General features: G+C 42.7%; 2 protein-coding genes across 2 annotated transcripts; both read left to right on the top strand.

The window, feature by feature from the left end:
* The first annotated feature begins 1,541 nt into the window (after positions 1-1,541).
* On the top strand, positions 1,542-10,939 carry LOC110505450 (cytosolic 5'-nucleotidase 1A). Its single transcript, XM_021584676.3, has 6 exons — positions 1,542-2,133; positions 4,671-4,838; positions 5,032-5,161; positions 6,567-6,689; positions 9,426-9,613; positions 9,848-10,939. Exons 1-6 carry the CDS (start codon positions 2,005-2,007, stop codon positions 10,226-10,228), a joined length of 1,119 nt encoding a protein of 372 aa, XP_021440351.2. The 5' UTR covers positions 1,542-2,004; the 3' UTR covers positions 10,229-10,939.
* Positions 10,940-17,194: 6,255 nt separating this feature from the next.
* Positions 17,195-23,000, top strand: LOC110505449 (lysozyme g). Its single transcript, XM_021584675.3, has 8 exons — positions 17,195-17,618; positions 18,295-18,378; positions 18,497-18,696; positions 21,069-21,225; positions 21,318-21,443; positions 21,697-21,747; positions 21,978-22,139; positions 22,361-23,000. The coding sequence occupies exons 1-8, from the start codon at positions 17,615-17,617 to the stop codon at positions 22,468-22,470; spliced, it is 894 nt and encodes a 297-aa protein (XP_021440350.1). The 5' UTR covers positions 17,195-17,614; the 3' UTR covers positions 22,471-23,000.
* Positions 23,001-24,209: the final 1,209 nt, after the last annotated feature.

Raw genomic sequence — 24,209 nt, 5'->3', positions numbered from 1 at the left:
CATTTGCCTCCATTACCACAATCGACTAGCATTTGAATAAAAAGTTGTCTTGTGTAGATATAACAAACTTTTCGGACTCTGTATTATCGTATTATGTGTGTCGAAATTCCCTGTTTATTTCTGCTGGAAATCATGAGTATGGGCCCTCCAATATTAACCCACTGGTTTAATGAACTATCCAGTTACATTACCTTATTAAGATCAATTAAATAATATCGACAGGGCGAGACCCAGATGCAGACACGGGAAAACTGGCGGTTTGAGATGGTTTGAGTCTCTGATATTTATTAGTATCCAAGGGGCAGGCAAGAGAATGGTCGTGGACAGGCAACATATCATAACAAGGTCAGAGTCCAGGAGGTACAGAGTGGCAGGCAGGCTCGAGGTCAGGGCAGGCAGTATGGTCAGGCAGACGGGTTCAGAGTCAAGGGTCAAAACCGGGAGGACTAGCAAAAAACAGAGAAAAGGAAAAAACAGGAGCACGGTGTAACACGCTGGTTAACTTGACAAAAAAAGACGAACTGGCACAGGCAGACAGAAATAAATACCCAGGGGACAATGGGGAAGATGGGTGACACCTGGAGGGGGTGGAAACAAGCACAAGGACAGGTGAAACCGATCAGGATGTGACAAATATCAATAAAAAATAACAAGTAACATCAATTAAAATATTTGTTCCACAAACCAAAACCTGATGGAAAAAAAATGAACGAATAAGAATTATTAGATAATGCAAAACCAATGACCCAATGATGCCTGTGAGTAAGTTGGAGTACGTGCCAGCAACCAGAAGGAGTAACAATTGTTGAAAATGTCTTGAATTGTTTCAAAGGCTTTTGTGCCTTAACAGTAGCATTAAACAGCATCTTAGGAGGTGAAGCATTAGTTTGAAGTCAAGTTTAGAGCTAGGATGTAGGAATATGATTGGGTGTTTAGTCATTACTGAAGCATGACACTTTATATTCAAGAAAATAAAAACTGAGTGTGAATTTAGTTGTTAGTAAGTATTTTTTGGGGTTGTTTCTACACCATTGGTTAAAGTTATAGCTAATACACTTCATGATTTTTTTTACCCACTTCATAAAATAATAATCAATGCATTATGTAATAAATATTACATTATGCACAAAAGTGTTATTATGTTATGCATTCAGGATATTCATCACATTATTGGCAATTTATTACATTACAAATGAAGAAGTTGCTACACTATTAGTAGCTATTAAATTATTGTAAGTTATTACATTATTAGTTGCTACATGCCCTCAGAGATGTGGGGTCACAGCCAGGGTCTGCCGTTATCAACAGCGACCCTGGAGCAGTTAGGGTTAATGGCCTTGCTCAAGGGCACATTGACAATGTTGGGGAAGCTATTCTGAACATATACACTAAAGTTACCCTTAAGAAAAAGATAGTTTACTTAACTAAAGTACTTTGAAAAAGTAGTTCACCACATTCAGACTACTTCATGAAAAATGATTATATAAACTACAAATTGCAAGAACAGATGCACACACAGTTGTCACATGCATTAAATCAAAGTTAGGCAGTGATGCAGAATTCATACCCAGCAAAGGGTTAAGAAAGGGAGGAGGATGTTGGATGGATTGAAGTCAATAAAAAATGAGAGGGGGAGAGAGACGGAGAGGGAGAGCACAACATCTATACGATTAATGCATGCCAAAAATAAGGACAGTTTCAACAGCTAGCGTACTGCCTCTCTCCATCCCTACCCCTCTTACAATATCTGTATTTTCTTCCTCCTCTGCTCTGAGCGTTCGGCTGAGTGGTTGCACTGCCGTTCAGTCTGCTGCTCTCATCTCTGAATGCACCGGGAATGATGGTGTAAATGAGTGTAGGCCTAGGCTACTTGAGGACTCCGTAAGGACTGCCTGAGAGCGGGAGAGAGGTAAAGAGACAGCGAGAGAGGCAGTAAGATACTCAGTGAGGACTGCCTGAGAGATAGAGGGAAGAAGTGTGGGCGAGGCAAATAAGAGAGGCAGGATGATGAGTGTAAACAACGGTGGGATGAGGACCGGCCAAGACACAGCACCCAACGGCACAGCAAGAGCATCCTGGGAAAGAACCAACACTATGTCGAACCCATCCACCCCCACCAAGCATCTCAAATCGGTGAGTATCAACGTGTCGTGAGATGAGGAGAAAAATAATGAGAATCTCTCTCTCACACACACTTTCTCTATCTCTGTCTGTATTGTGAGGAGTTTGCATGCCTTGCTTTAGTGGGAACAACTATTTAATATGCTAAGGGTGCATGTTCAATGTTATGTATGTGTTACATGTCAATTAGTTCCTTGACTGTAGGCTACTGTATATCCTTTCATGTGGCAATTACACTGACATTCAAGGAATTAGATCCTTTATTTTTGAAAACGTTTGTTAGATAATAGATAAGGCTTTCGTAACGCATTTGGGCAACTGTAGAAGAGAGTCCACCTGTTAACATGTCTGTCTGCAATGGCACAAGTAGCCTACAGTCAGTCACCTGCTGCGCTGAGTGATAGAAGACAGACACACTCCTAACCTTCTCTATGAGCCTGCCTGGGGGTGATGAGGGGAGTTGTTTCAAGCAGCCTAACAGGCCAAATGATCAAATATTTCTCCATGTCCAATGGTTTGAAAGAGTCTATTGGTAGTAGAATTGAACTCTACATTTTGTCATAAAAGTGTACCAAAATAAGACAATTCTGTCTCTTTGAAGGGTCTGAGGGGTCTGTTGGTGGGGTCAGTTTTGCTTACTGTTTTGCTTACTGCTTATTGTCAATGGAACAGGATGACGTCTTTACAGACAGACACATTATGACAACATCGAACAGGTCAACAAGGCACTGAATAGTAATTGAGTCCAGTTGTTCAGTGTCGCATACAGCACTCTGACAGGGTACCAGCATCACTGGCGATAAATATCTAACCTGCCAAATTTCGGAAAGGACAATGCATCGAAACAATACCACTCCCACCACATGCAAGGGGCAGGGAGGGATCTTCTGCGTAAGTTAACTTATTTGTTGTCTCGAAAGTCATTCAAAACTTTAACTCCACAATCTGCTTTCAGCCTTCTTGTTATGACGAAGGCTTTATTATTTCATCTCAGCAAAGTTGTCATAGGCTAGTAAATTGATTCATTATACGACAGATTATATCAGGTTACCACTTGGCTCTATCTGTCTTCAAGACTGAGTTTTATAGCAGAGACCTGTCACAAAGCTATTTGAAGTTGAAATAATGGTAATATGCCTTATTGAGTATAAAAGGTATGCTTACAGATTTGCCAGAGACAAACATTTTTTTTACTTTAAAAAAAAACAAGGCACAGAAATGTTAAACTGATGCAATACTAACTCATCGATAGAACTTATTTTAGTGTTCAAATAAACTAAATGGAGAGAGAAAATCAAGAACCAGACAATCAAGAAGTGGTATTTTACTATGGTTTGAACCGCTAGTGTAACAGATGTCGTCTGGAGAAAGAGAGGAGGACCAAGGTGCAGCGTGGTAAGTGTTCATGTCTTTTTAATAAACAAACTGAACACTGGAACAAAACAATAAACGATCTGAACAAAACGAAACAGTACCGTGTGGCCCAAACACTCTCACGGAAACAAACACCCACAAACCAAAAGTGAAACCCAAGTTACCTAAGTATGATTCTCAATCAGGGACAACAATTGACAGCTGCCTCTGATTGAGAACCATACTAGGCCGAACTCAAAAACCAACATAGAAAAACAAACATAGACTGCCCACCCCAACTCACGCCCTGACCATACTAAAACAAAGACAAAAACAAAGGAACTAGGGACAGAACGTGACAGCTAGACAGGCACTCAAAGGTTTAGCAAGTGGCCGCCAATCTGAAATGTAGGTCTGCTTCATGTGTTATCAGTCTGGCTGGGGAATGTATGTAGTCATGTCACACTGTCACCTCAGCTCTTGTCACACAGCTCTCTCACTGTGCCTGGTCTGAAACCAGTGGGTGGTGACCGACCAGCATTTTATAGTGGGACCTACCCATGAAATTAGTCTGTAATGTGCTCTTCAAAGCTGCTATGTACAGTTATTTTTACAGTAAAATAGCTCTCTCAAACCCACCACCCTATCTTTTGCCAGTGGTTGAGATAAACCTACATGATATGTAAATACAGTAGGTTCTATCCTCGTAAACAGGGTTGGTTCAACCACTGAGGCATCTTCTTTGCTGTGAAACATGATTCAGTCGAAACTGAGCAAGCCAATATTGCCAAAGAGAACAAAATGTGATTAGACTGCCAAGTACATTTCTGCCTCCTCATTACAAGTATGTTCCTTCTTAGTTCATTCTCACAGCTTTCATGTTGATCAAATGAAATACCTTTGAATCAGCTGCTGCACAGTATATCACTTTGAGAATGTCTACCACTCAGCTATATAACAAGAAGAGCTGTGGACACCAGTAGACATTTTGGCTCCCTCTGGCGCCACATTACCCTGTTCCTCCATCATCACTACCGAGGATGTCTCAGACTGTAGCAGACTGATCCAAAAGGCTTCTTACTCCACAATGTGACTTGTGTGTTTGTTTTGGAGTATATGTGTGTGTTAACCTGTGTGTTGTATTGTGTGCCCGGGGTGTGTTCAAGTATTAAGCTTTGTGTCTCCTCATCCAACAGCCTAAGCCTCAGAATGCCATCACCATTGCGGTGTCATCGCGAGTCCTCTTCAACATGGATAAGGAGCAGCAGATCTACGAACAGAAAGGCATGGAGGAGTACCTCAAGTACCAGATAGAACACGAGACAGAGCCCTTCGGCCCTGGTCCTGCTTTTCCTTTCGTTAAGGTCAGGGAAATGACAGACAGACAGACAGACGGACGGACGGACGGACGGACGGACGGACGGACGGACGGACGGACGGACGGACGGACAGACAGACAGACAGACAGATTGGTGGTCATGTTCGTCAATGTGAATGATGTAGGTTGTATAAAAGATTATACTGTATGTTAAGAGCTTCTGTTTGACATGACCCCAGGCTCTGGAGGCAGTGAATACTCGGCTGAGGGAGCTGTACCCAGAGAGTGAGGAGCTCTTTGACGTTGTGCTCATGACCAACAACCACGCACACGTCGGCCTCCGACTCATCAACACCATCAACCACCACCGTGAGTGCCTAATCACACACACAGACACACACATGCATAAACACATGCACACATGGGCACCACTTGGCTATTGTGCTGTGAATGACGACATCTTTCATTCAGATTCAGTGTGATGTCCTGAGTGTGGTCTAAGGGCCCGGGGCTGGGTTTCTACTAAGCTAGTATATGGAAATGTTTTAAGATCGTCATATCAAGGATCATTTAGCTATTGGATTTTGAATTTTAGGACCCCTGTAGGTATAAAATATTTTTTTTAATTAAATGGGGGGTGAACATTGAATTTGGCCTTACTGTTATTAGCTCATAGCCCATTAGCCCATAGCCCATTAGCCCATAGCCCATTAGCCCATGGCAAAATTAATACATGGCAAAACAGATAGTGAAAAAATAAATAAAACATCTGACAGATATAAGAACATTCAGGAAATTATTATGTGTATATATATTTTTTTACCCATATTTAACCCCTTTTTTACACTAAGGTACTTCCATATATACTTCCTTTGGGGTCATATTATTATTATTATTACTATTAAACAGGCAGATTTTGATGGGGAGGTTTAAATTATGCTAATTATATTTATGCGCGGACATCGACTCTAGGGGGTTAAGGGCTCCAGGAGAAGAAGCTGTTCTGATGCACCGATGATGACGGTGCTCTGGGTGCTCCACACAGCTGGTTCTCCCCATTCCCACACAGCCTGTATGACCCTATGGCCCTGTGTCCCTCCACAGGACACACGCCTGTTCAAAACATCACAGAATAACTTCAGCTGTATGGGTCTTTAAGCTCAAATGTGTGTGTGTTTGTGTGTGTGTGTGTGTGTGTGTGTGTGTGTGAGAGAGAGAGCGAGAGAGAGAGAATGTAAGAGAATGAAAGAGAGAGAATGTAAGAGAATGTAAGAGAATGAAAGAGGGAGTGGGTTGGGGAGGTCAAAGGCTAAATGTTGTTTAGTACGTTACATTCCCTTGTAAACTGTGGTTGTATAGCATGTCATAGTGCTTTAATAAAACGACTTATAGATTACTATGAAATTAGGAAATAACTAGACACAGCTCTGGCCACTGGTTGGCCTAGGATGGTGTTGGGGCGATCTCTCTCACGCTCCACACTCCACACGTCCTTTGAGATGAAGGGAGTTGGGAGATGTGGTTCTGGGCCCTGGGGGTGTGGGTAAAATAGTCTGGCCAAGTGGAAACATCTGTCCTGACTGAGCTACTTTCTCAGGCTCTTTCCATCCAGCTCACCCCTCAACCCACTATTTTCTCTCTTTACTCCTCTCTGGGCATTTTTCTCTCTTTGCATCTTTGGATCTCCCTAGCCATTGGTAACTGTTATCTAATCCCTCAATTACAGGCAGGAACCAGTACATTGACTCTATGTCTGTCTCTCTTTCCTCTGCAGGGTTGTTCATTGAGCGTTTCTGTATGACGGGTGGGAACAGTCCCATTGGGTACTTGAAGGCTTACCACACTAACCTGTACCTGTCTGCTGACCCCATGAAGGTCAGAGAGGCCTTGGAGGAAGGTAAGTGGGCGAGAGCCAGACCTGGCGCCAGGATAAAGTAACTAAGGTGGCTGTTGAAATCAGGGATGGGGCTACATTTTTTGGAGTTCTTGCATTGGCATTATATTGAATTCTCTTTATATAATCACGCTATACCATAACAAACATAAAGTTCAAATGCTGAGACAAGTGCTGAGTCGTTTAGACGTTTAGATTTCAATTACCCTATTATGTAAATGCAACGTACACACAGCTGTCTTACCAAAATAATACAAACTAAATGCTGAAAGTAGTAGCCTAGTTATTCATGCATGCAAACACAAATGCTGAATAGCAGTTTGGCTTAGATTATTGACACAATTGCGGATGCGAAAGAATGCGAACAGAACAGCGCTACTAAGTAGTAGGCCTAGCAAACAAAATATTAGATCGATAAAGGCATGACACAATATATATTTAGGCTAGTTACATTCACAGTAAACATCAGGCTAAGGGAGATCCAAATAACCAAAACATAGCCTAGAACCTACTACAGTGAGATGCAGACATGCACAGCTGTCTTGCAAAATGAATAGGCCTATACAGGCCCGCTTCAACAAAATGAAATAATCATGCCACTCCCTCACAAGTTCACTAACACATTGTGATATGGCACAATACACTTCTGTGAATCAAATTCGACGTAATCAATTAAAACTTATTTGGGATCGGTGTCTCTTCCACAGGACGGTTGAGCTAACGTAGGCTAATGCGATTAGCATGAGGTTGTAAGTAACAAGAACATTTCCCAGGACATAGACATATCTGATGTTGGCAGAAAGCTTAAATTCTTGTTAATCTAACTGCACTGTCCAATCTACAATAGCTATTACAGTGAAATAATACCATGTTATTGTTTGAGGAGTGCACAATTTTGAACATAAAAAGTTATTAATAAACAAATTAGGCATATTTGGGCAGTCTTGATACAACATTTTGAACAGAAATGCAAAGGCTCATTTGATCAGTCTAAAACTTTTCACATACATTGCTGTCATCTAGTGGCCAAAATGTATATTGCACCTGGGCTGGAATAATACATTATGGCCTTACTCTTGCATTTCAAAGATGATGGACCAAAGAATTACAAAAGAACGGTTGTTTTTTTCTTTGTTTTATCTTTCACCAGATCTATTGTGTGTAATTCTCCTACATTCCTTTCACATTTCCACAAACTTCAAAGTGTTTCCTTTCAAACGGCACCAAGGGCCTGAGCTACAGGCAGTTAGATTTGGGTATGTCATTTTAGGCAAAATTTGAAAAAAGGGACGGATCCTGCAATGTCAGCCTGCCATAATAACCAAGCATTCCAGCCGATCTCTTCCTATGAACCAGTTGCTTTTAAATCAATGTTTCTGGACAGAAAACCTGTGGCTTGAGTAGGATTCTAGGCTAACCTGGACTGGCTCCTCTGTTCCAAGATCATCAGGAACAGTCGGAGGTGGAGGCAGCCATTGTGGCAGCACTTGTGGAAGGGTGGGTGGGCTCTGCACACATAGCTAGCTGGAGCTCAGGAGGATCATCGCTGCTGCTGCTCCTCATCGTTCTCCTTCTTTGTTTGGGTACTTTGGCGAAGCCAATTTCTGATATCCATCGTGGCAGATTAGCTGGTTCAAGCTGGCTAAATAGGCTAAGGCTAATATCACTAACGCTTTTTACAGCTATAGCTAAGAGTGAAGCAGCTTTAACGGTAAACTTGAACCCTCCCTTTCAAATCAAATATTACAGGCAGAGGCATATCACTTTATTCACTCAGCCTACCACAGAAATGTGAGAAGAGAAGCGTTTTTCCCTGCTTTTTATGGAAACCCAAAGGAGTCATTCCACACCGCTCAGTGGCTTTCCATAGCCCCCCTGCTGCAACCTGGTCCCAGAGCATTTCATATTATTCTGTACGTAAATACGTGAAACTTTATTTAATATGATATGTTACGCTTCGTATGGCATGTATTCATTTGAGATTGTCCATTATCCATTTTCGTATGACATGTTACGAATAACAATTAGTATGATATGTCACAAATTTGCAAAACATATAATATGTTACGAATTTACAAACATACAATATGTTTCTGCCTTAATGCTGTAATATGTAACTTTTTGGGCGACCTGACCAAATTCACATAGATGTCATTCTCATTGAAAGAAAGTCTAAGAAGCGGTAGATCTGTTGTATGTGCACTATTTCTATGCTTACCATTCTTAAGTTTCATTCTGCATCTTTTACTTTCAATTTTGTACACCAGCTTCAAACTGCTCAAAATAAAATATTGTTGGTTATGGAAAATATATTTCACAGTGGTTTAGATGGTACAATGATACTCTACACAATGACTGCTTGTTTGTCACATAAGCTGAAATAAGGCAAACTATAGAATTTTAACAACCAGGAAATGGCAGAGCAATTTTTGCTATTTTTAAATAGGGGACTTAAAAGTAAAACTGAGGGGGCTGAAGTATGAACTGTGGAAGCAAAGCCCCCTGTAGCCCATTCATGTCGACCCCCCCCCCCCCCGATGAGAGCATAGTCTTGTCAGTTGAAGACACTGTTGATTGTGACAAACCAGTTTTATCAATAGAACATTTGATCTGTCTCGTAACACTGTTATGTAGTTGTTTAATACAGTAAGAAAATCTTACCTTGAACAAGTCATTCTGAGTACTCTCTCTCTCTCTCTATTATCTCTCTCTCTCTCTCTCTCTCTCTCTCTCTCTCAGGGATTGCAGCAGCCACCATGTTTAACCCACCAGAGAAGCGAACAGAAGTGTCAGAGACTCAGCTGCGGGTGGCCTTCGATGGGGACGCAGTGCTCTTCTCTGATGAGTCAGAGCGCATCTATAAGGCCCATGGACTGGACAAGTTCTTTGAGCATGAGAAGGCACATGAGAACACGCTTCTTGACCATGTATGTCCGGTCCACGTTAAATTCTGTAACACATTCAAACACGATTGAATATGCAGCTAAATCTAAATAGTTAGTCAATTGACAAATTAATATCCCTCTGTACTTCATACGGATGGTGAAGTGTAGTGTGAGCTGAAGTGGTTTAATGTCTCTGTAGATTTACTGTAGATTTTGTGACATGTTCAGTGTTAGGCCCCATCGTATAGCAACTCACTCTCTATCCTTTCCTCTCAGGGGCCACTGAAGGGGTTCCTGGAGTCTCTGGGGAAGCTGCAGAAGAAGTTTTATGCCAAGGGCCAGCGTATGGACTGCCCCATCCGCACCTACCTGGTGACGGCGCGCAGCGCAGCCAGCTCAGGCACCCGGGCCCTGAAGACACTTCGATCCTGGGGACTCGACACCGACGAGGCCCTCTTCCTTGCTGGGGCCCCCAAGGGGCCTATGCTGGAGAAGATCCGGCCTCACATATTCTTCGACGATCAGATGTTCCATGTGGAGGGGGCTGCGGAGCTGGGGACTGTGGCGGCTCATGTGCCCTATGGTGTGGCTCAGAAAAGGCCCCAGAAGAAGCTTGCTGAGGAGAACGCTAAAGACTCTAGCGCTGCCGCCAAGTAGTCTGTACCTCACCCTCTTCCCTATCCCTGTGACAGCAAGGGAAAATAAAACAACATTGTGAATTTGAAGGAGACAGTGGTTCTGTAAGTCCTTTTCAGTCCCCTCTTAGTTGTCTGGGTAGTGAAGCCCATAGTACATGACAATTGCAGGGGCACAGAGTGAGAGCATGCTGTTTTCACGCTAGGCCATGTGATCGAGGATTCCTCACAAGAGGAGGCGCCAGTATACCTAAAAGAAAAGCTTCAATATTGTCATGCTTGCAGTAATGTTAGTACACTATGCTATCTGTATCATAGCATTAAAGGTCCAATAACATTTTCATCTAAAAATACCTAAACATATGCTACACAATATTTATAGAGTTTACAAGTCTGTGACTTGTAGCAACAACATTAGATTTTGTTGACACAGTCAAATTATGTGAAACTCCAGAACCAAAACATTTAAAAATGTTATAAGAGTACAGTGGGCTATACCTGTATAATTTCAGCATATCACTTAGGTTGAAAACATGTTTACTGAACATGTATTTTATGTTATTGATGTAATATTTTGCTCTGTTCTTTTGTTTCTAATCTAGACACCTTTTATTGTACGTTTGCATGGTCCTCATGCAAGTTACTGTATGTGCTGTAATGAGATGGCAACCTAAAGTGCTAATGGACCGTCTCCTCTCTCATTATAAACATGGATGCTGATCCATTCTGTAAAGACGTGGCTTCTTTGAGGAGATATTGGCATAATGTATGCTAACTTAATTATGTGGCTTTTATGTTTCGTTCTATTGCCAATTTGCCTTTCAAACATCCCATAGCCTGCACTAATTACCAATTGCACACGCACCCCAACTGTTAATTGTCTTGATAATTATGTTGGTGTTATCATTGTATGTTTTGTTTCACTCTGGCAGTCTGACTCAGGCGCAAATGATTTTAACTAATGAAGGAGAACCTTTTAACCCGTAAAGTTGGCTGCCAAACGCCATTTAAACCACACAGAAGAAGAATAAGAAGAGAAGTGCTGCACTTACAGGATTGTTTGACAAAATGGATGACGAAATGGCTGATGACTGTGGGATGTTTTGGGAGCATGGAGAGCCGGAGATAGCCAGACTAGTACATTGAGCTAAGGAACAGAAGGTGGTTATTGGAGAAAGGCCATCAGTGCTTGTTCAGCACAGATAGACATGGTTATGGACAGCGAAGGAGAAGAGCCGAGTGCAGTGGGAAGATGTGTGTTGAGGAAGAATGGCACAAAGGACAAACTGTAGTCTGATTTCTCTTATGGCTAAGAAATTGAACCTGACGAGAGTGAGTATGAATTACCTGTGGTGGCATGTGTGTTGAAGACCTCCGAGCCTCACCCTGAAGGTCATGCAAAGGATGATTCAGGCCCAGTGGGAGTGGAATATTTGTAGAAAGTGGATCCCGGCCTTTTAGCTGATCCATATGTAGTCTCAGGCTGGGTAGAAAATAAGTTGGTACTGTTAAATCGGTGAAGGTAGGTTTCCCTCACCTTAGAGGGAGCGGTCACTTCACGTCACGTGCCTAGGGACAAGACCTGTGACTTGCTTTGCTCTCCAGAGCAAGGTGTCTTTGAAAGGAGTGATTACTGGGGTGGCTTTGAGGTGGAGCACCCGCCGTTTGGTGCGACGCAGATCCGGTGGCGAGCGTGGTAAAACTGAGAAGACATTGTCTGTCCTTTTGAAGCAGATTCTTTACCTGGTAAAGTCATGTTGGGATGTGTTAGTTATCCCGTGAGAGCTTTTGTGCTGAACCCACTAAGGTGTTTCAGATGCAAAGACTATTTGTTTTTATTAAGGATCCCCATTAGCTGCTGCCAATCCAGCGTTACTCCAAGCAATTTAGTCACCTGAACTTGCTAAATTTAAATGTAATTTATTACAATATTTAGTTGAGGTTTAGGGTTTAGTGAATGATTTGTCCCAAATACAATGCTTTCAGTTTTTGAAATATGTAGGACTAACTTATTCCTTGACAGCCACTCTGAAACTAACTGCAGCTCTTTGTTAAGTGTTGCAGTGATTTCACTTGCTGTAGTAGCTGTAGTAGCTGACGTGTATAGTGTTGAGTCATATGCATACATAGACACACTGGCTTTACTCAAAGCCTGTGGCATGTCATTAGTAAAGACTGAAAAAAGTAAGGGGCCTAGACATTACAATCCTTAAAGTAATTGGCAATATCAGTGGGTTTTGTGATGATTGAGCCATCTGATTCAAGGAATGAGCTGAGTTAGTATTTTTGCCCAAAATGTAATTTTAAGGTGCTCCAAAGCTTTTTACTATCTTTGTTTCATAGTGTAATTATTTTTATTCGGTTTAGTCACATAGTTTCTCAATCTGCAGTACGTTTGCCATTCGGTTGTGCAGCCAGACCTTTTTTTTTTTACCATTCCTTTTGCCTCATCCCTCTCAACCATACAATTTTTCAGTTCCTCATCAAACTACAGGGATTTAATCGTTTTTTTTTTGTCATTTTCTTAATGGGTACATGCTAATTAGTAACTGGAATAAGCAATTTCATAAATGCGTCAAGTGCAGGGTCTGGTTGCTCCTCATTATGGTGATGTTGCAGCAGTGTGTAGGAGGGAGATTCCGAGATGTGAGAAGTGTGCAGGAGGGCATGGACCAAAGGAATGTGTAGTATCTGCGGAAAAAAACTGTCAATTGTGGGGGTGCCCATGTTGATGGGGTTATCAGAAGTGCCCGGTGCGAGAGAGCCAGGTTGACAGGTTGGTAGAAATGTTTGCAAATGTATAATAAAAAAATAAAAAAAATACCTTATTTTAAATATTCAGACCCTTTGCTCTGAGACTTGAAATTGAGCTCAGGTGTATCTTGTTTCCATTGATCATCCTTGAGATGTTTCTAGAACTTGATTGGAGTCCACCTGTGGTAAATTCAATTGATTGGATATGATTTGGAAAGACACACACCTATATATAAGGTCCCATAGTTGACAGTGCATGTCAGAGCAAAAACCAAGCCATGAGTTCGAAGGAATTATCCGTGGAGCAATGAGACAGGATTGTGTCGAGGCACAGATCTAAAGAAGGGTACCAAAAAAAGTCTGCAGCATTAAAGGTCCCCAAGAAACCCTTTGCTTCCATCATTCTGAAATGGAAGAAGTTTGGAACCAACAAGACTCTACCTAGAGCTGGTCGCCTGGCCAAACTGAGCAATCGGGGGAGAAGGTCCTTGGTCAGGGAGGTGGCCAAGAACCCAATGGTCACTCTGACAGAGCTCTAGAGATCCTCTGTGGAGATGGGAGAACTTTCCAGAAAGACAACCGTTTCTGCAGCACTCCACCAATCAAGCCTTTATGGTAGAGTGGCCAGACGGAAGCCACTCCTCAGTAAAAGGCACATGACAGCCCTGTTACCTTTCCTGCGTTGCCTCCAGACCGTAGTCGGGATGGCTCAGGCTAACGTTCACTTGCTAGCGCCAGGTTCTGAGAAATGTACGATGCTCTGGGGTAGTTCCCACATTTGGGGATCTTATCCACTGCTAATGAGGTGTTGGTCTGGAATTCCACGGAATTCTAAATTCCACATTTATTAAACTTGTACATCAATGGATGTAGTCTGAATGACAAAATAAAATGGTGAGCTAATGGAGCAAAAAGAGCATGGCTCACAGTTCGGCTACATCTCCGCCACCACAATTGAATCGAAAACGAAAGTTAACTTACTACGTTACCCATAATGCACTTTAGTGTTTTAAAGCTATACCTTTACTTTACAAACAGCCCGCTTGGAGTTTGCCAAATGGCACCTAAAGAATCTCAGACCATGAGAAACAAGATTCTATGGTCTGATAAAGCCAAGATTGAATTATTTGGCTTGAATGCCAGCGTCACGTCTGGAGGAAACCTAGCACCATCCCCATGGTGATTCATGGTGGTGGTGGCTGTAACGGATTTCCTCCTCTTCGTCTGAGGAGGAGTAAGGATCGGACCAAAATGCAGCGTGGTAAGTGTCCATATTGATTTATTCAAAAACACAACTGAACACTGGAACAAAATAATAAACGTGAAATATACAAAACCGAAACAGTACCGTGTGGCCCAAACACTCACACGGATACAAACACCCACAAACCAAAAGTGAAACCCAGGCTACCTAAGTATGATTCTCAATCAGAGACAACTAATGACACCTGGCTCTGATTGAGAACCATACTAGGCCGAACACAGAAACCAAACATAGAAAAACAAACATAGACTGCCCACCCCGACTCATGCCCTGACCATACTAAAACAAAGAATAAAATAACAGAACTATGGTCAGAACATGACAGTACCCCCCCCCCCCCCCCCCCAAAGATGCGGACTCCGGCCGCAAAACCTGAACCTATAGGGGATGGTCTGGGTGGGCGTCTGTCCGCGGTGGCGGCTCTGGCGCAGGACGTGGACCCCACTTCACCACAGTTTTTGTCCGCCTCCTCAACTGCCCCCCTGGCCTCTTACGAGCGGCAACCCTTGCCGCCGACCTCCGACTGGGGACCCTCGCCACGGGTCCCGAATGGACGGGAGATTCGGGCAGCGCCAGATAGGCAGGAGACTCCGGCAGCGCCGGACAGGCGGGAGACTCCGGCAGCTCCGGAGTAATCACCTGGCCACTCTAGCCCGGCCGATACGAGGAGCTGGAATGTACCGCACCGGGCTATGCACACGCACCTGGGACACCGTGCGCTCCACCGCATAACACAGTGCCTGCCCGGTCCCTCTCGCTCTCCGGTAAGCATGGGAAGTTGGCACAGGTCTCCTACCTGACTTCGCCACACTCCCCGTGTGCCTTCCCCCAATACATTTTTGGGGCTGCCTCTCGGGCTTCCAGCCGTGCTGCCGTGCTGCCTCCTCATACCGGCGCCTCTCCGCTTTCGCTGCCTCCAGCTCTGCTTTATGGCGGCGATATTCCCCTGCTTGTACCCAGGGTCCCTTGCCGTCCAAAATCTCCTCCCAAGTCCAGGAGTCTTGTGTTTTTGGCCGCTGCTGCTGCTGCCCATTACCACGCTGCTTGGTTTGTTTTTTAGCGGCAGGGACTGGGAGACTAGTCAGGATAAAGGCAAAGATGAACGGAGCAAAGTACAGAGATCCTTGATGACAACCTGCTCCAGAGCGCTCAGGACCTCAGACTGGGGCGACGGTTCACCTTCCAACAAGACAACGACCCAAAGCGCACACAGCCAAGACAGCGCAGGAGTGGCTTCGGGACAGGTCTCTGAACGTCCTTGAGTGGCCCAGCCAGAGCCTGGAGCGGAACTGGAACGGACGTCACTCGCTCTGAGACCATGAAGTAGTTGTTCCCCTTGCTCTGTAAGAGCCGTGGCTTTTCTGGAGCGATGGGTAACGGTGCTTCGAGGGTGACTGTTGTCGATGGGTGCAGAGGGTCCCTGGTTCGAGGCGAGGAGCGGGACGGAAGCAATACGCTCACAGAATATAATACATTGTTTTCATCAGAAGAGAAATGTGTGCAACTGTTTCCAGCAATCAATATACTGCACACAATTCTAAATCACCCCATCAGTGTCCTACCAGGTACAATATATGGAAACATGTACGCAATTTAAATGTTTTACAATATTGCGGACATGCAGAGATACAAGTAACCCAACTGCATTGTTTGCAAGTAACTTTGGGTTACTCCTAAGTCCGCATCATTGGCAACTTCCATTTATAGTTTGGCTTTGGTGTGGATTGAAGTCTATACATTCATATCAGTTGTACTCCTCCATTGTATTAGCCTTTACTTATGTCTATTGTGGGTAGTGTTTCTTTGCACCAATGGATAGTCTACAAAACAATGAGCAAACCTGCCTTTGTATTGAACACATGGAATTGGATTGTGATACCGATGAATGAATCCGCTTATTTTGTATTTTCTTTCATAATTAATATTATTTGATTAGATGCGTGTGACATTTTTGGGTGAAATATCCATATTGTCCATAATTCTTCTTCTAGATAGCTGTACATGTACTTCCAATTTTGATCATCATGATTCAGTGACTGCAAAGGAAATGTATTGATCTACTGGGATTTTTAAAAGACAGACTAACTTTCTGCTTGGACTCAAGAGACGAATATGGCTGCGTTAATCTTTTTGCAGGCGTTCTTGTTTTTTTGATGAATCTATTTGCAGTTTCGACTTAGACTGTATCAGCTGTTCCCTTCTGAGTGACAATCCTGTCAGATCTTTTGTCAGTAACAACAACAACACTAAAAACTGAGTCTTTATTGTTCCTTTTAGCCCTTTGAATCCAAGGAAATGGTAGCTTGCGAGTATAGTTCATAGTTTGGAGTTAGTCTTGGCAATGTGACTGCTTTGTCTGCTTGCTTCTCTGTTTAGTATCTGTGACTGCCATATAAGTTTGAACTGGTGAAGTAGCTAATCCTTTTTTGATACCAATATTTATTTCTAATAATTAATAGCATGTCAATTTAGTAGATTATTGCATTTTATAAAGTGAAAATGCATGAAAAATAAAGCATTTGTCTGTATAAAATGACGTTTGTGGTTGCAGATTTATAGGCTGTACATAGAATGGTGTGTCCATAACCAGTGCTTGACTTGCACTGAAATAAGTGCCGGTACTCCTTTTGGGTGTAGGTATTGTGTAAATGTAGATGCAGAAACTCCACAATATTGTTTTAGCTAATATTCTATAAGAGGAACAGGAGCTCCAACAGTAGAACATTTGAGGTGCCAGTATTCAGCTCTGGTGAGCTCCTGCCCAAGTCAAGCACTGCCTATAACAATGCTTACTTTGAGATCATTGATTTGAGAATGGCATTTACAACTTTTTTTGTTGTAGAAAATACTACACCTTCGACAGTGGCTAGGTAAACCAAACGCGTGGATTGCACTCTGTCTGCAAACAGGCCTGCATTTTGTAAATTGTGTGGACTACCATTATAAAGCTTGACTCAGCGAAATGACGTTGTCACGGGTAGCAATGCACATATTGAGATGCGCGAGATGCAAGACTCGCTCTTACTGTCACATACAGTATTTCCTCATGTGCACGGGCTCGCTTGACGATTTGCACAGAGTGGTAGCCAGGGTACCAAGCAGTGGCGGTTGAGCCTCGCGTTTCAATGCTAATAGTCGTAACGGAAATATACTTTGCTGTTTACTTTCTCCATCTACGTCAGGGATACACCTCGCGAGATTGGAAAGGGCAAAATCGAAAGTTAAGAGTCTGTTAGAACGTTTGAGATCTGTTGTGTTGTATTTTTCAACATCAACAGATCTTTCAGAAATCGATAGGGAGTAAGAAGCAAGTCGTCTGAAATCATATTGCTGGGTTTGTGTGTTTGACTGAGGATCCTCCAGTTTCAAGAACTTCAAAGCGACAACAACATGGGTGCGCTTGATTTATCAATTACTCTGCATAATATTGGGAAGTATTTGCAAAAATACTTTTATACATTTCTTAAAGTATTTATGGTATTTGGCATATTGTTAGCTAGTAGTCCTTCTCCCTAGATGGCATTGGGTTCTCGAGAGCTAATTCTTAGCCAACTTATTTAACTTTACGAACATGTTGACCTATTGGTTGACGTGGACATAATTCATATTTTTAATTTAACCAGGGAAATATGTTCTTTCCGGAGCTAGGTGTCGCTATGCATTACTGTTTTGGCACATTGACAGCCTATAACAGGGTTTGTACAAAAAGCTAGTAGCCAACACTTCAGCTTTAATGTTGTGTGGCACTGCATTGTGGCTGAGTCTGACCCCAGATTAACCCTGGTGTTTGTGTGCATATGTTTCGGGTTCTGTGTTGGTAATCGCTAGCTGCCACAGTCATAAACTTCTACAATTGATCTGATTTGAAATTAGATTTTAAACCTAACCTTAACTCTAACCACGCTGCTAACCTTATGCCTAACCACATTATGTTCATGAATTTTTACAATATTGCCAATTTTGACTTTAGCTGTGGAAACACTGTTGGGGGTTGCAAAATATGAATTTCCATGATCTGAAAAAAAGTGGACACAAGTACAGGCTACTTATTCTTTTTGATTGTCATTTAGCGCCTCCTTATGGAGACATTATGAAGGTAGAAACAAGTGGTGCTTCCTTGAGGACAGCAAAAGCTGATGGGGGAAATGACGAAGGTATGCGCTTTCAGGCTATTCACTCACAAATATTCAATACAATATCCAGTATTAATCAATTTCATATAATCAATTTAATAAAATAAATGCTATCATTTTCTTTACTGTTTTCCTGAAGGGGTGATTGCATCTCACAGAATGGCAGAGCATGACCGTGCTGCCATGGACAAGTACAAGAGACTCATAATGAAGGTGGCAAAGAGGAATGAAGTGGACCCAGCTGTTATCTGTGGCATCATCTCAAGAGAGTCCCGGGCTGGGACAGGACTGGACAAGCACGGCAGGGGGGACAATGGCAAGGCCTTCGGACTTATGCAGGTAGGCACATGTTTGAGGGAATAAGCAGTGCCTTCATATTTAATTGAAATTGTATCTTATTTATTCCCATCCTGAGGTCAAATGTTGACATTATATTTGATAATTGAAATCAAATTGTATTTGTCACACACGTGTTTAGCAGATTTTATTGCTGGTGTAGTGAAATGCTTGTGTTTCTAGCTCCAACAGTGCAGTAATATCTAACAATACACACAATCTAAAGTAAAGGAATGAAATTACGAATAAATCAATATTTGGACGAGCAATGTCAGAGCGGCATAGACTAAGATACAGTAGAATAGGATAGAATACAGTATATACATATGAGTAATGCAAAATATGTAAACCTTATTAAAGTGACTAGTGTTCCAATTATTAAAATGACCAGTGATTTCAAGGCTATGTATATAGGGCAGCAGCCTCTAATGTGCTAGTGATGGCCTTGAGATGGAAGCAGTTTTTCAGTCTGAGTCCCAGCTTTGATGCACCTGTACCTACCTCGCCTTCTGGATGATAGTGGGGTGAACAGGCAGTGGCTCGGGTGGTTGTTGTCCTTGATGATCTTTTTGGCCTTCCTGTGACATCGGGTGCTGTAGATGTCCTGGAGGGCAGGTAGTTTGCCCCCGATGATGCGTTGGGCAGACCGCACCACTCTCTGGAGAGCCCTGCGTTTGCGGGAAGTGTAGTTGCCGTACCAGGCGGTGGTATAGCCCGACAGGATGCTCTCAATTGTGCATCTGTAAAAGTTTGAAGGTTTTAGGTGCCAAGACAAATTTCTTCAGCCTCCTGTGGTTGAAGAGGTGCTGTTACGCCTTCTTCACCACACTGTCTGTGTGGGTGGACCATTTCAGTTTGTCAGTGATGTGTACGCCGAGGAACTTGAAGCTTTCCACCTTCTCCACTGCTGTCCCGTCGATGTGGATAGGGGGGTGCTCCCTCTGCTGCTTCCTGAAGTCCACGATCAGCTCCTTTGTTTTGTTGACGTTGGGTGAGAGGTACCACACCCCCAGGGTCCTTCCCACCTCCCTGTAGGCTGTCTTGTCATTGTTGGTAATAGACCTACTACTGTTGTGTCATCTGCAAACTTGATGATTGAGTTGGAGGCATGCGTGGCCACGCAGTCATGGGTGAACAGGGATTACAGGGGGCTGAGCATGCAGCCTTGTGGGGCCCCAGTGTTGAGGATCAGCGAAGTGGAGGTGTTGTTTCCTATCTCCACCACCTGGGTGCGGCCCGTCAGGAAGTCCAGGAACCAGTTGCACAGGGTGGGGTTCAGACCCAGGGCCTCGCTTAATGATGAGCTTGGAGGGTACTATGGTGTTGAATGCTGAGCAATAGTCAATGAACCAGATACTAACATAGGTATTCCTCTTGTCCAGATGGTATAGGGTAGTGTGCAATGCGATAGCGATTGCATCGTCTGTGGATCTATTGGGGCGGTAGGCAAATTGAAGTGGGTCTAGAGTGTCAGGTAAGGTAGAGGTGAAAAAAGCACTTCATGATAACAGAAGTGAGTGCTACGGGTGGTAGTCATTTAGTTCACTTATCTTTGAGTTCTTGGGTACAGAATCAATGGTAGACATCTTGAAGCATGTGGGGACAACAGTCTGGGAAAGAGAGAGATTGAATATGTCCGGAAACACTCCAGCTAGCTGGTCTGCGCGTGCTCTAAGGACGCAGCTAAGGATGCCATCTGGGGCGGCAGACTTGCGAGGGCTAACGCACTTAAATGTCTTACTCACGTCGGCCACGGAGAAGGAGAGCCCACAGTTCTTGGTAGCAGCCAGCGTCGGTGAAACTGTTATCCTCAAAGTGGGTGAAAAAGGTGTTTAGCTGGTCCGGAAGCAAGACGTTGTTGTCTGTGATGTGGCTGGTTTCCCCTTTGTAGTCCGTTATTGTCTGTAGACCCTGCCACATACATCTTGTGCATGAGCCGTTGAATTGCGACTCCACTTTGTCTCTGTACTGATGTTTTACCTGTTTATATTCGGCCATATTCCCAGTCACCTTGCCATGGTTAAATGCGATAGTTTGCACTTTCAGTTTTGTACGAATGCTGCCATCTATCCACGGTTTCTGGTTATGGTAGATTTGAATAGTCACAGTGGGAACAATATCTCCTATACACTTCCTGATAAACTCAGTCACCATATCAGTGTATTTGTCTATGTTGTTCTTGGAGGCTACGCGGAACATATCCCAGTCAGCGTGATCAAAACGATCTTGAAGCGTGGGATTCTGATTGGTCAGACCAGCATTGAATAGTCCTAAGCACAGGTACTTCCTGTTTGAGTTTCTGCCTATAGGAAACTCATATATTTCGTGACCGCCACAGCCCTGGTGATTTCTGTAAAAATCACACATTTTTACAGATTGACACTACCCCAGCCCCGAGCGGTGGCGGGCACACTCCAAAGGGGGAATGGAACAGTGAGGAGCATCTCCAACAAGGCACTGAAATTCTGATTTTGTTCATCAAAAGAATCCAGGAGAAATTTAATTCATGGACCAAGGAGCAGCAACTGAAAGGTAATACTCTTTTTCTCAGAGTTTTTTATAAAAATAATGAATATACCTGTTTCAATTGAATATGCAACTATTGCAATATGTTGTTTACCCAGGGGGAATAGCAGCCTACAATAAGGGAGATGACCGTGTAGAGTCATATGAGGAAGTGGACACTCACTACTCCAATGATGTTGTTGCCAGAGCTCAGTGGTTCTACAAACATGGTTATCGTGAAACAAGTAAATAACTGTTATAAACCATTATACACATGTTGAAAATGATAAATACACCAAATAATAATTACACTTTGTGGTTCAACTTCAAACCTTCTCATCCAAGTTTCTTGTTTAGTTAAGTCTTTCAGCAGACTCTTATGGTTGATGCCAAACAGTCACAAATTCATTTTATTTTAAAAAATGCCGATGCTATAATGTACTGAAAATCTAAAATTGTAGTTCATTGTGTATATACTCTATTTTCTTCCCTATTTAGCAAACCTCATTAAAGTAGCAGCTGTTGTAGTGGGAGTTGCAGTGGGAGGAGGTATCATCATTTTATCAGCATTAACATTGTACTTCATCAAGTAACTTTTCATAAAGTAAAATATTTCTGTATCTTGATAGTATATATTTTTTGTGTGGTTGATTTACTTATAAAACAACAAGAATTTACGAATAATTATATACGTGTAAAAGTGTCATTGGAATGTCACATTGTCAAACTCTTAATGAGGTTGGCTGTGTTTTAAAATGTTTGTATGCTTGGCCTCACAGGTTCTGCTGTTGCCCTGGCACCAATAGTCCTCACAGGGATCGGGTTTTGTGCTGGCGGGATTGCAGCTGGATCAACAGCAGCAGGCATGATGTCTGCCGCGGCCATAGCCAATGGAGGTGGGGTAGCAGCAGGGAGTCTTGTTGCTATTCTACAGTCAGCAGGTAAGGATCGAACCAAAGATGAACAAAGATACAATATTTCAATGCCAATGAGTTATGAATGAAAGCTAAGATGATGGTGGGGTTTCTAACTGTTAAAAGCTCATACGACTGAACTGAATGGATCATAGATTGTTTTGCTTTTTTTACTTTGATGTATTGGATGTTTGTAGATCTCAGATGTGAGTGAGACCGTGACAGACATTGTGTGGTATTCCCTCAAGGTGCCGTAGGGCTCTCGGGAACGGCCACTGCAGTTGTTGGAAGTGCGGGAGCAGCCATCGGAGGAGCAATGGGAGGAGCTGTGGGATGGCTGAAAACAAAGATTTCTTAAATGTTCCATAGAGGCTTTGAAGAACACCTGTCAGTAGTGCAATACACCCTCACACTGTTGATACTGCATGCTTAAAGTATTCTACTTGTCAACTGAATAAATAAAAAAATCCATTGCAACTCTGCTGTTAAGAAAAAGAGGTTCTCTGAGGATTGTTCCCTAATTTTGCAGTTGAAATTAGCTCAGTGGTTCTACAGCCATGGTTATGGTATAAAAAAAATAAAAAAATTAACCTTTTATGAACATGTTGAAAATTATGACTACACCCAGTAATAATTACACAACTTCCAACATTCTCATCCAAGTTTCTTCCGTAGTTTAATCTTTCAGCAACTTGTCATTGCCCAATATAATTAAACATTTCTTATTTTCTGACCTTTTGGAATGTTTTTAGTTGACTGTCTTGGTGGGACTTGTAGCAATATTGATGTTACTCATATTGATGTTAAAAAAGGAAACAGAAACCAGTTGTTACTTACTTTATTAATGTGCTGCTTGACAACATGCCTAGTAAAGTTTGCTTAACTATATATCTTTGTCTGTCGTGATTACAACACAAAGCATATGGAAACATGGTGACAGCGGTACTCTAAAGAACCTGGATCTCATCGATGTAAATGAAGGATACATCCCAGGCGGCAGTTTGAAAAAGTGCAGAGTTTACAATCTAGTCATCGCGCCGAACGTCAATGTTAGCTGGCTATTGTGAGGGACTTTATGCTAAAAGCTAGCTGTCTATTGGATACAAGCAGATTCGTGAGTAGCTAACATTCCATTCTACAAATAAATCGCCATGGAAAATGCACTGAAACCTCCGGGAAAAATAGACTGATTGTAATTTAGCACTGACCTGGAAAAGATGGAAAGAGGATTTCAATTTGTACATGGCTCTTACAATGACAGAAAAACCTGAGGATTACAGTGCCTTGCGAAAGTATTCGGCCCCCTTGAACTTTGCGACCTTTTGCCACATTTCAGGCTTCAAACATAAAGATATAAAACTGTATTTTTTTGTGAAGAATCAACAACAAGTGGGACACAATCATGAAGTGGAACGACATTTATTGGATATTTCAAACTTTTTTAACAAATCAAAAACTGAAAAATTGGGCGTGCAAAATTATTCAGCCCCTTTACTTTCAGTGCAGCAAACTCTCTCCAGAAGTTCAGTGAGGATCTCTGAATGATCCAATGTTGACCTAAATGACTAATGATGATAAATACAATCCACCTGTGTGTAATCAAGTCTCCGTATAAATGCACCTGCACTGTGATAGTCTCAGAGGTCCGTTAAAAGCGCAGAGAGCATCATGAAGAACAAGGAACACACCAGGCAGGTCCGAGATACTGTTGTGAAGAAGTTTAAAGCCGGATTTGGATACAAAAAGATTTCCCAAGCTTTAAACATCCCAAGGAGCACTGTGCAAGCGATAATATTGAAATGGAAGGAGTATCAGACCACTGCAAATCTACCAAGACCTGGCCGTCCCTCTAAACTTTCATCTCATACAAGGAGAAGACTGATCAGAGATGCAGACAAGAGGCCCATGATCACTCTGGATGAACTGCAGAGATCTACAGCTGAGGTGGGAGACTCTGTCCATAGGACAACAATCAGTCGTATATTGCACAAATCTGGCCTTTATGGAAGAGTGGCAAGAAAGCCATTTCTTAAAGATATCCATAAAAAGTGTCGTTTAAAGTTTGCCACAAGCCACCTGGGAGACACACCAAACATG

The sequence above is a fragment of the Oncorhynchus mykiss genome, chromosome 25, assembly GCF_057628025.1.
Source record: "Oncorhynchus mykiss isolate SJ-2025 chromosome 25, ASM5762802v1, whole genome shotgun sequence".
Lineage (NCBI taxonomy): Eukaryota > Metazoa > Chordata > Actinopteri > Salmoniformes > Salmonidae > Oncorhynchus > Oncorhynchus mykiss.
This window is presented reverse-complemented; position numbering and strand designations above follow the sequence as displayed.

Excerpts from the sequence above, each read along its gene's own strand:
- LOC110505450 (XM_021584676.3), top strand. The coding sequence starts at position 2,005 with ATGATGAGTGTAAACAACGGTGGGATGAGGACCGGCCAAGACACAGCA. Across the intron at positions 4,839-5,031 it reads CTGCTTTTCCTTTCGTTAAG|GCTCTGGAGGCAGTGAATAC; the intron begins GTCAGGGAAATG and ends ACATGACCCCAG. Across the intron at positions 9,614-9,847 it reads AGAACACGCTTCTTGACCAT|GGGCCACTGAAGGGGTTCCT; the intron begins GTATGTCCGGTC and ends CTTTCCTCTCAG.
- LOC110505449 (XM_021584675.3), top strand. Across the intron at positions 18,379-18,496 it reads TGATGGGGGAAATGACGAAG|GGGTGATTGCATCTCACAGA; the intron begins GTATGCGCTTTC and ends GTTTTCCTGAAG. Across the intron at positions 21,444-21,696 it reads ACATGGTTATCGTGAAACAA|CAAACCTCATTAAAGTAGCA; the intron begins GTAAATAACTGT and ends TTCCCTATTTAG.